Raw genomic sequence first — 15,916 nt, forward strand, 5'->3', positions numbered from 1 at the left:
TTTGAACCTAAAATTCAAATTGTTGTGAGCAAAATATTATAGGAAAAGCCTAAATATATAATAAGTTAATATTTCTTCTTTTTTTTCAGTTTGTTTCAAGGCTCAATAAACATCCAAGTTCTAAAAGAAATTTCATTGCCTGATTATTTTTTGACTGGCCAGGCTTTTATGGGTTAAAGGAAACACCTAAGTCTTGCTGAAATTTTACTTTTAATTTTGTTTTGTTTAGTAAGACATTTGCACTAGAAAAATACTTGGTAAGATTTTGTGTGTTTTTTAGAGACGGTGGTTTTATTAAAAGTATCTCCATTAGGGTGGAAAGTCTTCAGCGTTACCCGTTCTGCTTGTTCTCAAACCAGAAGCGGTCTCCGTTTCTGACGCGTTCAAACTGATCCAGGATTATGGCAGAGAAAACCGGACCGGGTCCGTCGGTGGACTCCAGCAAACCTCCAGGAAAGAGCTCCAGTTTCGAGATGTCTCCGCCGTACAGCTCCGCAACGTCGCGCAGCAGCTACAGGAGCAGAGTTAATGCATTTTATCTATTCTTTTGTCCATGAATTCATCTCGTCAGAGGCTGTAGGTGAGACCTGCGGGTTGCTGCTGCTGAGCTCAGGATTAATTTCTTCAAACATCTTTACAGGAGGCAGATCCAGAGCCCTTCTCGTCTCTGTGTAACTTTGCAGACCGAAGTCTCTCCCTCTCTGGATGGTCAAAGCCACCAGATCTGTGCGGCTGAACCTCAACGGTCCATACATGAAGTCTGTGGAAGTGGAAGCAGCGTTAGACGCATAATGGATGTTTCAGCATCAACAGTTTAAAAACTCAGGAGAAAACTGAAAACCTCTGAGGTCCTCCACAACAATGTGGTCTTCTTTTTCTGCAATCTGAGACGCCATGCCCATCAGAAGCTCATCAACATCGTGACTTGTCTTCATGTTGGCACTCTGAAGAAGACAAATATCTTAAAAGGTGACCTATCGTGCTTCATTTAACAAGTTAGGATTGGTCTATGAGCTACAAAACAGCATATTTTGGGGGTTGAGATTTTTTTTGCACAAAATCATTCTTAGATAGTGAGATTTTAGTCTGATCAGCTCTGCTTATTTTGAGCTGTCTTCAACCTTTACGTTGCACATGAAAGTGGCTGTAAACAGGTGCACAGTTACACAACTGTTTGTACATCTTTGAAAAGCAGAGGTGGAGCCTCCTGCACAAGCAACATGAATGCAGAAAATTGCTTCTGGATAGTTAAGTCAACAACAAAACACTTTTTTCCAGCAGCCATTGCACAGCAGCAGAAACAGATGACCAAATATGCTGTAGCCCCTCTTGGATTGCTAGGTAACAGGCTGGGATTCACTGGGGTTGCTAGGCAACGAGCAGTGCCCGTTGATTTGTGACGTTAGATTCCGGACGTTTGTGAAAAGGGTCATTTTCTAGACACCAAAAAGCCATTAAAAACATCTGGGAGGTTTTTTTTAAACGCTCTTGGCTATTTTTAGAAGCAGCTGAGACCAAAATGTAAGTACATAAACGTGCAAAATACAAATTTTGCACATTAGGTCACTTTTAATCTATTTGAAATCATTTAAAATGGTTTCTATAAACAGTATAACAACTTTGGGGTATATTTTATTGAGATTAGAGGATGTTCTAATGGTACAGTGGATCATGAACCCTGCCACAGTTTGACACATAATAAATACAAACTTCTGTGTATTTTATGTAAAAAACAAATATTGCTCAACTAAATTCAACCATTTTCTAAACCCATTTATTCTTGCCGGGTTGCGGGTTTGGAGGCTGCTCTCCGTGAATCTGGCCTTCATGTAAGAAGCTGCAGAAGCCTTAAAACTACACATAGAGATGTCAGAATGGCCCAGTCAAAGTCCAGGCCTAGAATCTAGCTAAGAATCTATGGAAACAAATGAAAATTGATAATCACAGAAATTCTCCTTCCAATCTTTCTCCGCTATTTTCCAAGGAAGAAGCCACAGACATAAAACAAGTGAAAGTGGACTGAATACAAAAGCATGCCACACTTTCCAGATTCTTTCTTGTACAGAATGTTGAGGACCTTTAATCACTTACCTTCTGCTTCACAAGTATTACACTAATTTGTACACTATCCCATAAAATCATGAAAAAATGTAAAAGTTTAATAACTGAATATTTCAGGACATACATCCCAAGTTTTTTTTTCTTTAACGTTAAATGATATTCAAACATTCCTTCAGGATGTTGAGAAGCTAAAATACCAACAAAAACTTTCTTTCTTCTGCAAATTGTAGATATTAAAGACATATTTATAGTCTAAGTAATTCCTTGGAGGCGTAACTTGACATTTCCCCCATTTATCATTGAAGAACCTTTAAATTATCTGCATTCAGCAGAACGTAAAGGTCCATGATCTTTCCCCAAGGTATACCTAAACATTTCCTCTGTGTTGACTCAGGGTTTATCTAATAGCACTGCCATTATTTTTTAACTTTACGTGCCTTTTAAAAACATAACAGCATCTGAAAATAAATTTGTGATTAAAATACAACCAGCATTTTTAACAAAGCTTAGATCAACCTTCTCGGCCAAATTAAACAAATATATTTGCTAAAATAAATGTTCAATATCTTTAGTTATACAGTTGAAACCAAAAGTTTATATACGTCAAATAAAAATAAACACAAAGCTTTTTTTCTCACTCTTTAGTGAATTCAAACGTTTCTGGTTTTAGGTCAGTTATAATCACCAGAATTATTGGTGATTTCATGATTTTTAAATGATTTTGAAGGCATTAATAAATAAATCTATGACATTATTGTGGCATTCAGCAAATTGAAATAATTTTGGTAATTCTAATTGACCAATAACAAAAGAAATTTGGTCAGATTTAACTTGAGGCAGTGAGAAAAAAATCTGTACGTGTCTTTTTATCTGGTGTATGTAAACTTTTAGTTTTAAAGGTAAAACAGGTTATTAGGGCCACACTAAGAAAAGAAAATAAATAAATATTCTCGTAAGATTATAACTTTTTATACAACTGTATTTTATCACAAATTTATAGGGTTTAAAAGGTAGTTGATAGTATATTTACCTGCCGCTTCCAGAAGCTGTTACAGAGACGCATTGCTGGTGATTTACTGCCATCGATGTTGGTAATCTTTCGAAAATGACAAGTTTTGTTTCTGCAGAGAATAAAAGAAAAACCACTGTAACCAAAATGCATACTCAAGTAAGAGTAGCACAACTTCAACACATTTTTACTCAAGTAAAAGTCAAAAGTAGCCATCCAAGAATTTACTCAAGTAAGAGTAGCACAACTTCAACACATTTTTACTCAAGTCAAAGCCAAAAGTACTCAAGTAAGAGTAAAAAAAGTATTTTGTAAAAGGTCTACTCAAGTACTGAGTAACTGATCAAAGCATCAGTAATTTAATATTTAGAAATTACATAATCAGATGGGCCAAAATGTAAGTTATGTGGAAATTTTGGGTATTTTATGAAACAATTTGAAAATAATTCAAGTAAATAACATAATTACAAAATAACAAAAGCATCCAGAAATTTTACTGAAGTAAGAGGAGAGATACTTTATTATAAAATTACTCAAGTAAAAGTAAAAAGTACAGTGTAATAAAAATACTCCTAAAAGTCATTTTTTAAAAAGTTATCCCTGTAAATGTAATTGGTTCTTACCCAACTCTGCTAAAAACAGTGCAACACTGAATCGTTACCTCATGTAGACACCAGGGGGCGCCATAGTCATACCAAAGCGCATGGCAGCAGCTTGAAACTCAGGAGAAATGCCTGGATCGACAAACTTCTGGTAGCCTGCAAAAAAACACAAAAAAACAGACACAAACTCAAAAAGCTGCGGCGCAGAAACAACTTCCAGCATCTAGAAACTGTTTTCCCTAACAAATAAAAGTGAGTAAGGTCCTGGGATCCTCTGACTGTTGTCGCCATAACTTTCTTCAGCCGTGGCAGCTTATTCAGCAGAACTGGGAGAGCCGGGCTAATGGTTTGCTGACGGAGCACATGCCTGTCAAACTCCACCGCCGGTAGCTCACCTCACCGCGGATTGCGGTCGCTGGTGCATTACCTGATTCCCTGCACTTGTACGCACTCGCTCGCTGCAGGCTGGCTCAGGCTTACCTGGATAAGGAGGGAGTTTTCTGTCTCCGAGGAATCCTGGCAGCCATTCATAGAGAGCAATGTTCTGTGATGAAACACATGGAAGTTAAAAAATTCCTGGAGTGTCTGAATTAAACTTTCAACATCCTGTTCCTTCTGTTTTTGAGGGATTTCTTTGTATGGAAAGCAAGTTTCCCGTTTTATCGCATTTCAAGCGCGACTTTAAATGAATTTTATTGCCATTTTAAGTGAAAAACCAACACAAAGAAGAGGATAACTATTAAGAATACATTATTTGTGTCCTCCAACCAAAAAGTAAATATACTGTGACTTTATATTAAGCCACATTTACTCAATTAAGCTACTGATTATACTCATCTAAGAGTAGCACTACTTCAACAGATGTTTACTCAAGTAAAAGTAAAAAGTATTTTGTAAAAAGGCAATTCAAGTACTGAGTAACTGATCAAAACTTCAATCATTTAATATTTAAAAAATACTAACATAAAATCTAAGTTATGTGGGAATGTTGGTTATTTTGTGAACCAAAATGACAATAATTAAAATAACTAACTAACCAAATATACTGATTTTAGTTATCAGTTAAGTTACTGATTATTCTGACAATTAATTGATTAATTGATCAAACAATTAGCATATTCTGTACATTTTTCATTTAAGCCCTGTTTTAAATACAATATTAGAAATACATTAAATATGCAAATAAACAAATAATTCATTTCCTATTTTAAATAAGAAAATAAACTCTTATTGCCAAAAATGGATGATAATTTCTAAATAAGGATGCATTTATATGGTACAGGGCTTATCTGCTGATTATTTTTGGATTAACAGATTAATATCTGGACATTAAAGATTTTTTTAAACACAATCTGAACTGGGTGAAGTTAAAAATGCCATTTGAAGAGCTTTTGGTAGAATAAATTGACCATTTTTATTATGGAAATTGTAGATATTTATTTTTATGGGAAAATTGTCTTGTTATAAGTAAATTTATCTGCCAAAGGAACTAACATTTTTTTAAATCGATATTAAGGAATTATTTACCTAAAACAAGCTTCTACGTCTTACTGAAGAGATACTTGCAAGTTACTTTTGACTTATTTCAAGTGAACTAAGATTTTTGCACAAAAAATTAGACTAAAAATACTTGGTAAGATTTTGTGTTTTTGCAGTGTACGTGCAGGGCAGAGCTGCGACTGGTCAGAAATGATGCTCTGCTCTCTAACTACCTCTTGTCCGTCTTTTCAGAGTGCAAATTAAATCATCACCTGTGCAGCGAGAGGATTATTCTTCTTCTCCCTTTACCTGGAGTGTGGCGACCACGGTCTTCCTGGCGTTTTGAAACAGCCTCTCATCTGACCACTCCGGGTTCTCCTTGTGCAACTTTGCGGCAACATAATTGTGGTAGCGAAACCAGATAATCCCCTCTGCTGCCGTGAACAAGTTCTCGTTGGCCCATGCATTTCCCAACTCTGCACATGGAAGACGGCACAAACAAGGACGTTTTGCTATTTCATCAGGTGAATTAGCCTCATTCTGACCACAACGTGCAGAACTAGGTCAAATACGTGACAAACGGCATGAAAGAAAAACGCATAAACAGCACACATTTCTCAAGTGTGCAAAACTCTATCTGTTTTCTGCTACCAGTAATCAACCACTAATTAGAAATATAATTTAGTGTTTTATTTTGTTCAAAAATGTGACAAAAGGTGGGATAACATCCTGCGACTTAACCATAGGTGATAGCTACGCAATTTTCACAACGGGAGCAACAAAACACGGGTTTTATGACACTTGCATGACTCGCCTTTTGTTTTAGAGAGAAGGATTTACTGTGGTCACAGTGGCATATCATTTACACAATTATTAAAGAGTCACAGCTCACGTCAGGCTGGACCTGCTTTGACTCAGGCTCTGACTGCAACCCCGATCCAGGGATGGAATATTATTAATAACAAACTATTTATGATTTTGTTTTTGCTTTCTGCAGCTAGCAGTATCGACTGGATTTGCTATTGCAAAATGCAGAGGAAGAGTGGAGCAGATTGTTTTGAAGCTGCAGTTTAAAGTTCAGTTGTTTTTTCTGGACTGCAAGATTGTGAAATTAGCTCCTCAGATTAGTGGAATATAAAAATAGTGAGTCGCTTAAGCTTCACTGTTCAGAATTAGCAGCATAAAATCAGTTATCAAATGCATGTCTGCTAAAGAAGGATGGCCTGCAAAGGAGAAAAATATATTTTAGCTTGTCAGCTGAAGGTTTTCTTTAGCTCTATCGTCATGTAATCTATAATACCAACAGGGCTGCAATTAACGGTTATTTTAATCCGATTAATTGATTAATCGGATTAAGAAGTGGCCGATTCTGCAGATTTTTCATTAAAGTTTGTGTTAGAAACATATTAAAAGATGCAAACAAATGTTTCACTTCTTGTTTTAAATAGGAAAACAAACATTTTATTACCTAAAATGGAATAACGTAGCACTCGTTTTGTGTACGCTTGATTATTTGTAGCAAAGAATACAGTGTTGGCTAATTCGTTTTTTAATTTTGGATTAACAGATTAATAAAGTGACAGCAAACGGTGCTTAATAATAGATTTTTCATACAGATCTATTAAAACAAACAAAGTACATATTTACAGAAAAGTGTATATTTTTGTGCAGCTTTGGCCTAAATACTGCTCTGAAAGTGTTGTTCTTTCACCAAATGGCATTTTATTTGATTCTGTATAGTCTAGTTAACAATTAATCGACTACTAAATGAGTTGATTGTGATTAATCGTGATTAATCGTGATGATTGAGAGAAACCTCACCATAAAGTCCCTGTGGTCCATATTCTCCAGTGGAGGGATCAGGAGCGCTCCACATGAAATTGCGACCCCCTCCTTTATTCGGCATGTTCCACTCAGAACCTCGATTCAAGAGTCCTCTAGAGAAACTTCTCAAGAAGTCAGACCAGGAAGAGGAAGGACCATATATGGAGCTCCCGTCTATCCACGCTGTCACAGAGTTCACCTGCATGAGTGCCACAGATTATCAGACGTAAACGAAGAGAATGACTCAGAATGCAGCCCTGATTAAATGTAAACAGGAAGTAAAGAGTGAGCACCTGAGCTCGAGGGTTGCTGGGACTCTGGCCGGACAGTTTGTCCCATTGTCCTCTCTGGAAAGGCAGTCGCACTTTCCCAGTGGCATTGGGATCAAAGACAGGATCCCCTTTAGGGACTTTGATGTTCATGAACTGAGGCGGACAACCAGGAGTTCTTACATCGAAAATTTCAAAGGCAACATGGTAACCTGAAACAATTTCAGTATAATTAACAAGGTGAGAAACCAATTTCTGAGTGTTTAACCTCACAAAGTCATGAATTAATTAATTACAAGAATACAATGTTTAGGGCCTCTTATCACTTTAAATCCTTATAAGCTGCAGCATGGCCACAGCTCCCACTCACACGTGAAAATGCCTGCAAACAGATGCGCAATTACACAACCGCACATCTTTGATAAGCAGAAGTGGAGCCTCCTGCACAACCAACAAGAATGCAGCTGGAAGTTTCTGAATGGTAAGTCAACAAAACATTTGCCTTTTCCAGCAGCATTGTGATTTCACAAGTAGCTAAATATATAATGTCTAAGCATTTCGAAAGCATTTTTTAGATAGAAAAAAATTTAAATTTTTCTGCCAAAAATTTTCTTGAAAAAACAAAAAGTTTCTCAGTTTAAAAAGTCGAAAATTTGCCAGAAAAAAAATCTCAGAAATGTTTAGATTAATCTCCGAAATTTTCTATAAAATTCAAGGCAATTTCTAATTTTGAAAAGTTAAAAAGATTTCTAGAAAAAAAACTCAGAAATTTCTGATTAATCTCATAATTCCTGAGGGGTTTTTTCCTAGCAAATTTTCGACTTTTCCAACGTTTTAGAAACTTTCTGAGTTTTTGACGGAAATGTACTAATTTTTCTATTTAAATATGCGCTATAAATGCTCTGCATGGCATATTTTATTTGAGAAACAATGGAGCACAAATAAAACCCAAATTATTATTTTTGACTAAAGCACTAAGCTTTACGTTTATTGTATTTTTATCGTATATTTTTCATTATTATTCATATTATTGATAATTTCCTTCATATTTACCGAAGAACAAAGACAGCACGGTCCGGTTGCGTGCCGACGACAAACCGGAAGCTCCCCCGGACAACAACCTGCTCAGCCCGCGTGCGTTCGGCTGCACCGGCTCGTGCACAGGTTGGTAGACTCCATCCCAGTAGCGCGCGGGCACGAGGCGCACTAGATGAGCACCTGCCGTGAGCACAGAGTCACCATCAGTCACCCGGTGATGTGTGAAACCGGGACCGCCTGCCGGGACTTACCGACGGCTCCGCGCTCCGGATGCGCCAAACTGTTGTACCAGCCGTCAAAGCGAGGCACCTCCCAGCTTAGTTTACCTTCACAATCTGCATGTTTTGAAACTTAAAATGAACCAGCTGCTTGTATTTTTATGTGGTTACAGAATAAAACACCGCTGAAGTTGACTCACGCTCACTGAGGATGATCACCGAGCCAGCGAGTGCGCAGACTCTCCAAACCCATTTACGCAAATCCATTGATGCGAGAGGCGCTTCTTGGCTCAAGAGGAAAGAAGGACTCCTGAAAAGTGAAGACTACGTGCAGGTAGCTGAATGTTATTTTCGTATGTTCGCTTTTCTGTACTTATATAGGAGATTAAATAATATTTACGTTAATAAACTGAAAGTTTCATAAAGTTGAGAAACAAAAACACGGAGTCTCACCCACTGCAGAGGCAGAGATGTTCACCAGGTGCAGCTGAACGCAGGTTTGATGACAGCTGAGAGATACTGCAATACTTGCAGCCTACACCTGTTGCTCAACTTAACACCAAAGTGCATGTGTGACCTATTTCCCAAAGAGGAATTGCCATCCATGTCAGGATCCTTCCTCTTTTTTCCACAGCATCCCAGTCATTGCATCCTTCCTCCTTCTCCTCCTCCCCCTTTGTGACACAAGGGGGGTCCAGAGGTATAAAAGAAGTGTATGTTCCCTCAACCATCAGACTTCACGCCTTTCCTTGTCCTGCATATCTCAGGTAAGACAAAACCTTCAGAATTTATTTTTGTATCTTTATTATATTTAATGGTGCAATCACTCAAGGAACAGCAATCAGAGGAAAACTGGGGTTCTGACTGACTGATTGAAGAGTTTTTTCATTATTCTCTGTTTGCACACAATGCAAAGCAGAGCTAGCTGTTACTCTAGAGTCGACTCCTTCAGGTTTAATAATGTGCCAGGCCTCAGGGTGGTAGTTTCCTTATCAGTTGTAAGTAAAACTGTTATCTCTGCACCTGGAGGAAAGTGAGAAGCGGCGCTCTAACACTGCTTCCTCTGTTACGCTGCCTAGTCTCGGCTCAATCCTTAGATCAGAAGCTAAGATGACTTTCTACGACGACATTTACCCATTCTACCCGCTACAAAGGACTGCCTTCATCGTCAGCGGCCGACTGCTCGCCATTATTCTGGTCTTCCTCATGCTGGCAGTCGGTCTTCTTCTCATCCTGCCAGGAATACGAGGAAGGACGGTGAGTGCAAGTTTTCTGTCCATCTGCGTTTGCTGGGATGCTTTTCTATTATTGTATATATTCAAAATATTTTTGTTTTTATCCAGCGGGTCTTCTGGATGCTCAGGATCATGATCAGCTTGTTTGTAGGTGTAGTGATAGTAGGTAAGTTTTGTATAAACTGTAAAAACACCAAGTATTTTTAGTCTAGTTTCTAGTGCAAATATCAGTAAACTTGAAATAACTTACAAGTATCTCTTCAGGAAGATATGGAAACTTGTTTTAAGTAAATAATTCCTTAATATTGGTGGAAAGCACTTGTCCATTGGTAGATAAATGTATTTATTTATAATTGAAATAATCTACCAAAGGAGCAATTACTTAAAGCAAGCTTCTATATCTTACTGATAAGTTATTGTTTTGTCTTGATTCACGTTTACTAAGATATATGCACTAGATACTAGACAAAAAATACTAAGATTGTGTGTTTTTGCAGTGTATTTGTTTTAATCTATAAGAAATATTAGATTTCCCTTTGTCTCCCATCATCATTCACCTTTGTGTCCTTTTTGTGCAGCTCTGAACTTCACTAACAGCTGGGCTGAGGCCAGGATGACCACAAACGCTACCTACAAGTCCTTCAGTAATGCTGTCATCCAGGCTGAGGTCGGCCTGCATGTTGGGCTGTACGGCATCAACGTGACACTTAGAGGTGAGTCACTCTTACTCCCTGTGTGTTGGACTCTTCAGCGGCTTAACCAGATCAAGTCTTTGTTTTCAGTGGTCACCTACACGCTCAGGTTGTTCAATATGAGAAAATTTCTGTGCAAGTTGGGAATTAATTATAGTTTAATGCATTTTGAATACATAAAAAGACAGCACGGTCTTTTATTTAGTCGGGATCCTTGAGTTGTTTTGAGGGTTTTTATAATTATATTGTGTTAATTCGTCTCTTCCTTTGAATTGATCAGTCTTGTTTCTGTTTTTAGTTGATTCTAGCTTATTTCTTGTCTCTAGTTTTTTTTTATTTAACTTCGTTTCTTAGGTTAAGTCAGGGGTGTCCAAACTTTTTGCAAAGAGGGCCAGATTTGATCAAGTGAAGATGCCCGGGGGCCAATAGTTTGTTCGGACATTTTTTAACTACAAAAGTTTCATGCAAATACACTCTGTTATAAAACTATTTTCATTGTCACAATTATCTTTATCTTTCAAATGACAAAAAAAACCAAATATAAGCCACTCAGGCAGATGAGAACAACTCTAAAAACACAAATTCTGCAATTCTTTCATACCTGGAGAGTCAGATAACATTGAACAAACTGTATGAAATACCTTAAATTTACATGAGTTTAAAAATATCTTTGCCTCAAGAACATTTTAAACAGGAGTTATAAGTAATGCAAAGTTGTCTGTTATTATTAAATCTTAAAACAAGTTAATTTTGCTCTTGTCATTTACAATATCTTTCAGAAAGTAATAGTTTGTGTCACATCTACAGGTTCATAACATCAACAGTAATAACCAAATCTTACTCAAGAGTTTAATAAAAATAAGTGCCATAAACCCAAGTGCATAAATGTTCTTTTGACTTTTCACTGTTGATAGTGACAGATGTTACCGTTCAAAATACTCAATTTCATGTCCTCAACTCTCCGTGCCACACTGTTACGTGCCAGGCAAACATTCGCAAATTCTTGCTTCTTCTCAGGGCAAATGTTCTCCACCATTTTCATAACAGTCTTTGATAAATGTATCTTCAGTAAAAGGTTTGCCATGTTTAGCTATTAACATGGCCACTTCGTAGCTTGATTTGGTGGTATTTTCTTTTGACTCAGGCCTGCGTGAAGAATCGCTGTTGTGATGCCAGTGCAGCTTGGAGCTGCTTCACTTTTTCAGCACGGTCACTTCCTGTTAGCTTGTTGTATGCGTTAGCATGTTTAGTCTGGTAGTGTCTCTTTACGTTGAAATCCTTAAACAAGGCAACCGTCTCACAAATTAGACAAGCACAATTGCCTTGATTTTCAGTGAAGAAGTATTGTAATTCCCATCTCTCTTGAAAGCGGCGGCCCTCACTGTTAACTTGTTTTCTTTGCAGTGGCCATGGCAGAAATGAGTGGAGAGGGGTTCGCTGCACGGAGGCAGACTGATAGTATTAAAGTGGTACTGCCACCATTTGGTGAAAGGAGGAATTACAGTTTCAAGTTTTATGATTTATTTATTCTGTTTCACAGTGCAGGCGGGCCATAAATAATACATTATAAGACTGAAGCTGCGGGCCGTATGAAATCTGACCGCGGGCCATGATTGGCCCCCGGGCCGGACTTTGGACATGCCTGGGTTAAGTCATTCTTTAGTGCAGTCTTTCGTCCGCGGGCGCCCCTAGTGGTCAGCAAGGTACTGCATATAAACGACCGTTTAATTGCCGTTAGCTCAGAGTGCGACGCTACAGCTAGCTTACCACAAGATTGTGTTGTAAAGTAATAATGGGAAACAGGCTTAAAGCCGGGGAATTCAAAATAAAAACGTAAGATACTTGTGAAAAGAAAACAACTTAAGGATTACTTATTTGACCGGAGGAATTAGCTCTCTGAGTCAATATTTTGTAGAACCACGTGTTGGTCATTCAGGTCCTCCAGACACCGAAATTCGTTCTTCTGTGATAGATAGCGCCAGTTCATGGGAACAGTAATTTTCAACTCCTGGCACACATAGGGTTTGGATGTCGGCTTGAAAGTAAAGACACCTTTTAATGGCTAGTGGAACATGTTACAGGAGTTGGGAATTATTTTTTTGCTTTTCTAATTTAGTGATACAATACTGGTCTATAGTCATTATAATCTTTCACATTTTGTATGTTTGTATACGTCCATTTGGGTCTGAATTGATTCTAATAATAATTTTTAAAAAACAGCTCAAGCACTTAAAAGACCCACCTGAGCGTTTTTTGGCAACAAATTAATGTTTTACCGATTGTTAAGACACATTCGACAGGCACTGTTAGCTAGCAACCCCAGCTGAACTAAACCCCATTACCCAGCAGCTAAAGCTGAGCTCCAGCACGTTAGGTCAGCTGGTTTTACCGCTATATGCGCTGTACAGTGGCTGTTGGAACATTCAAGTGTTTTGTTATTGACTTACCATTAAGAAACCACTTGCTGCATTCTTGTTGGTTGTGCAGGAGACTCCACTTCTGCTTTTCAAAGATGCACAGTTTATAATTGCGTATTTGCTTGCAGCCATTTTTATGTGCGATGTCCTAACCTCTTCAGTGAAGCATAACAGGTCACCTTTAACGCACAGTAAACCATCAAGTTTCTGATATTCTGAAGCAATACCACAAAAAAAACACACACACAAAAAAACACAACAATTCACCAGTCATATTTGACATGCACTACCTGCCTCCAATGTGGGGGTGGGTTTCTCTTTCCAACAGAATCCTTTATCAACTTGGTTCAGCCTTATTTGTAAAGGGAGTGTTAAAGAGTAAAAATATAGATAATAAAGATGCTGTTATATTATAATAACAATGACTTGCTGTAATGGATGTACTCTTCTGACTGCAGCACATTGTTTTCTTTCGCCTCAGGCAATCCCATTGTGCAGTTCAACGAAACCATCAACTACAATGAGATGTTCAGCTGGCATGACATCGCTGAAGAAGAGTATGAGCAAGCTTTGATCAAAGGTTTACCGAACCCCATCTTATACATCGTGGAGAAATTCACCCTGAGCAGCCCCTGCGGGATGATCTTTCAGTACAGTTACTCCGGACGCTTCGCCTCTGCAACCCTCTGGTAATTAATGACAATCCTTACACACATACAGGCGTCAAGGATTAAAATAACTCTATATAATTTGTTCTGCAGGACGGCGTTTTGCTGCTGGATTCTCGCCAACATCTTGTTCTTCTTGCCCGACGTTGTTTACGCCGGGTACATGACCATGGCCACTGCCGCCTTCATCTTCTTCTCCATGGCCTCCTTCTCCACCATCATGAATGTGCCTCGGTGTGTTTTCTCCATAGGCGAAGACTCCTTTGTGACAGAGTACAGCCATTCGTTTTGGCTGGCACTGGCTACAGGTGAGCACTTCATGGTGGACATTCAGGCTACGTTCACACTGCAGCCTGAAGTGACCCAATTCCGATTTTTTTTTTTTTTTGCCTTAATGCGACCTGGATCTGATTTTTTCATGACAGTCTGAACAACACAGATCCTACTTTTACAAATGCGACTCAGGTCACTTGGATATGTGGTTCTAAATCCCAATACATATCTGATCTTTTCAAATTTTTATTTATTTTTTTTTTATTTTAAATTTTTTAAATGTGACCGGAGTCAGAACGGCCAGATTGCATTAATCCCACCTGAACGTCATTGATACTCGACAAACATCGCTATTCTGCACTCTGGTATACGCAACAGAAGAGGAGGTCGGAGGTACATAAAGACCAAAACTACATGTAAAAGTTGTTATTTTTACCGGTTTCCAGGAGTGCTTTGCACCATCATCGGGTTTTTCGTGGTGATGCTGTATTTCCTGATGCCAGAGAAGGTAAAAGCAGCTTTCAGCTTGAGTTTCGACAGCTATGAGGACGAGGATGAGGATAAATCTTGTCCAGAAGGCTACCTGAACTCAGTCTTCCTTAACGGAGAATTGCATCTACCACTGACACCCAAAGTTACACCAGTAAGTTGGAAAGAAATTTCACCATATTGTCATCAGGAGTATTTTCTTGCTTTACGGTGAACTATCAAAAGCTGGGAAATGCATTCTTATTTTAAAAATCCTTAATATTGCCCTTTTGTGTCAACAGCCGGCCCAAAGCTTAGAATCGTGGGACTTCCATGAATGCTTTAGTTTTAACACAAACCATGCATCTAATTATTTTTGTTTGTTTCCTGTGAATGAGAATAGCATTGAATTTAATTAGACAGTTTCAGCATATGTGCAGATTTAAATGTTTTAAATTAAAATCTCAACATAATTCCAAACTGATACAAGTTTAATTTTTTCTTCGTGTTTTAGCTGGTTGTTTACGAAAACATCACAAATAAAAAACAATCAGGTGTTCTAGCCAGAAAGATGCCCCCAAGATGAAATTCTGCTTAAAGCTGCAGTATGTAGCTTTCATAAAATAAATGTTTTTTTGCACATTTATATGTTTCATAAGACAGATAATCTGAAAAGATCGATCTTCTCCACCTCCTCACTGTGCTACTACTGCCATCTGATGAAATGCACCACTTCCGGCCAGTAACAACCAATCAGAGCCAGGAGGAGGGTCTTAGCATTGTCAGTCATCCTTGTGTACATGCTGCTCAATGTGCTAAAGAGAAGAAACAGCTTACCGTTACAGGAAAACTGTTATCCGTTTTCATTAGCGGCTATGCTAACTAGCCTGAACATCCACAACAGGCAAGCGACGCACACACTGCATGATTGACAGCAGTAAGACCCGCCTCCTGGCTCAGTTTGGTTGTTTCTAGTTAGCGACGGAAGAAAGCAGAAGAGCTTGATTTTTTTTTTTCACAGATTATCTGTGTCATACCATATTGTGACAATTTCAACAAATATGTTAAAAAAATATTTTTAATAAAAGTTACATACTGCAGCTTTAAGGCCCCATGCAGCCTTTGGGAAAACTCTGCTCACGAACCATTAAAAATATCTGATTGCAACAATTTTGCTTGTTTTCCAGGATCGTCTATGAAGCCATCCAGTGATCTCCTCTGATTCATACTTGAATATTATTTGACTGAATGTGTTAAAAAGAACTTTTCTAAGTTTAAATCACTGTCATTATCTATGTGAGCCAGTTTTATGTGTCAAACTGTAAATATGTGTTTAATGCTGTAATGTTTGTTATCTGGGTGGGAACTAAACTTAAAGAAATGTTTTTTATGCCTTTTTCCTTGTGTAATAATGTAAATATATTAGTCTTTACTCAACTCATTCCTGATTAATCTGAAAAATATGTATATACCAGGATTTATTACAAAAAAATTCACACAATTTTGGCACATTTAGTTTAAAGCAAGTATGGAGAAACAATGGTGCCGATGAGGATGATGTAGTTTTCCTATTCCAGGCTGGTGTATTTATTTCTGCCTTGTATTTTGAGTTTTCAGTATATTTTCTACAGCAAAGTGTTAATAAAACAAAAACAAACATGAG

At 38.0% G+C, this 15,916-nt stretch overlaps 2 protein-coding genes across 2 annotated transcripts in view; one reads left to right on the plus strand and one right to left on the minus strand.

The window, feature by feature from the left end:
- duox (dual oxidase) overlaps positions 1–8,800 on the minus strand; it is a 25,904-nt gene extending 17,104 nt beyond the window's left edge. The window contains exons 1-12 of the mRNA XM_032549726.1: positions 8,701–8,800; positions 8,534–8,617; positions 8,298–8,462; positions 7,269–7,456; positions 6,973–7,174; positions 5,461–5,627; positions 4,153–4,216; positions 3,732–3,828; positions 3,092–3,182; positions 842–944; positions 588–760; positions 336–511 (exon numbers count right to left, since the gene is read on the minus strand). Coding sequence (XP_032405617.1) covers positions 336–511; positions 588–760; positions 842–944; positions 3,092–3,182; positions 3,732–3,828; positions 4,153–4,216; positions 5,461–5,627; positions 6,973–7,174; positions 7,269–7,456; positions 8,298–8,462; positions 8,534–8,617; positions 8,701–8,767 — 1,577 coding nt within the window. The 5' untranslated portion in view covers positions 8,768–8,800. The remainder of the gene's footprint in view (positions 1–335; positions 512–587; positions 761–841; positions 945–3,091; positions 3,183–3,731; positions 3,829–4,152; positions 4,217–5,460; positions 5,628–6,972; positions 7,175–7,268; positions 7,457–8,297; positions 8,463–8,533; positions 8,618–8,700) is intronic.
- LOC116710575 (dual oxidase maturation factor 2-like) lies at positions 8,718–15,915 on the plus strand. The gene is made up of 9 exons (XM_032549716.1): positions 8,718–8,834; positions 9,135–9,267; positions 9,580–9,757; positions 9,844–9,901; positions 10,314–10,448; positions 13,326–13,533; positions 13,606–13,820; positions 14,232–14,428; positions 15,441–15,915. Exons 3-9 carry the CDS (start codon positions 9,611–9,613, stop codon positions 15,450–15,452), a joined length of 972 nt encoding a protein of 323 aa, XP_032405607.1. The 5' UTR covers positions 8,718–8,834; positions 9,135–9,267; positions 9,580–9,610; the 3' UTR covers positions 15,453–15,915.
- Position 15,916: the final 1 nt, after the last annotated feature.

Source organism: Xiphophorus hellerii, chromosome 2 (genome assembly GCF_003331165.1).
Source record: "Xiphophorus hellerii strain 12219 chromosome 2, Xiphophorus_hellerii-4.1, whole genome shotgun sequence".
Lineage (NCBI taxonomy): Eukaryota > Metazoa > Chordata > Actinopteri > Cyprinodontiformes > Poeciliidae > Xiphophorus > Xiphophorus hellerii.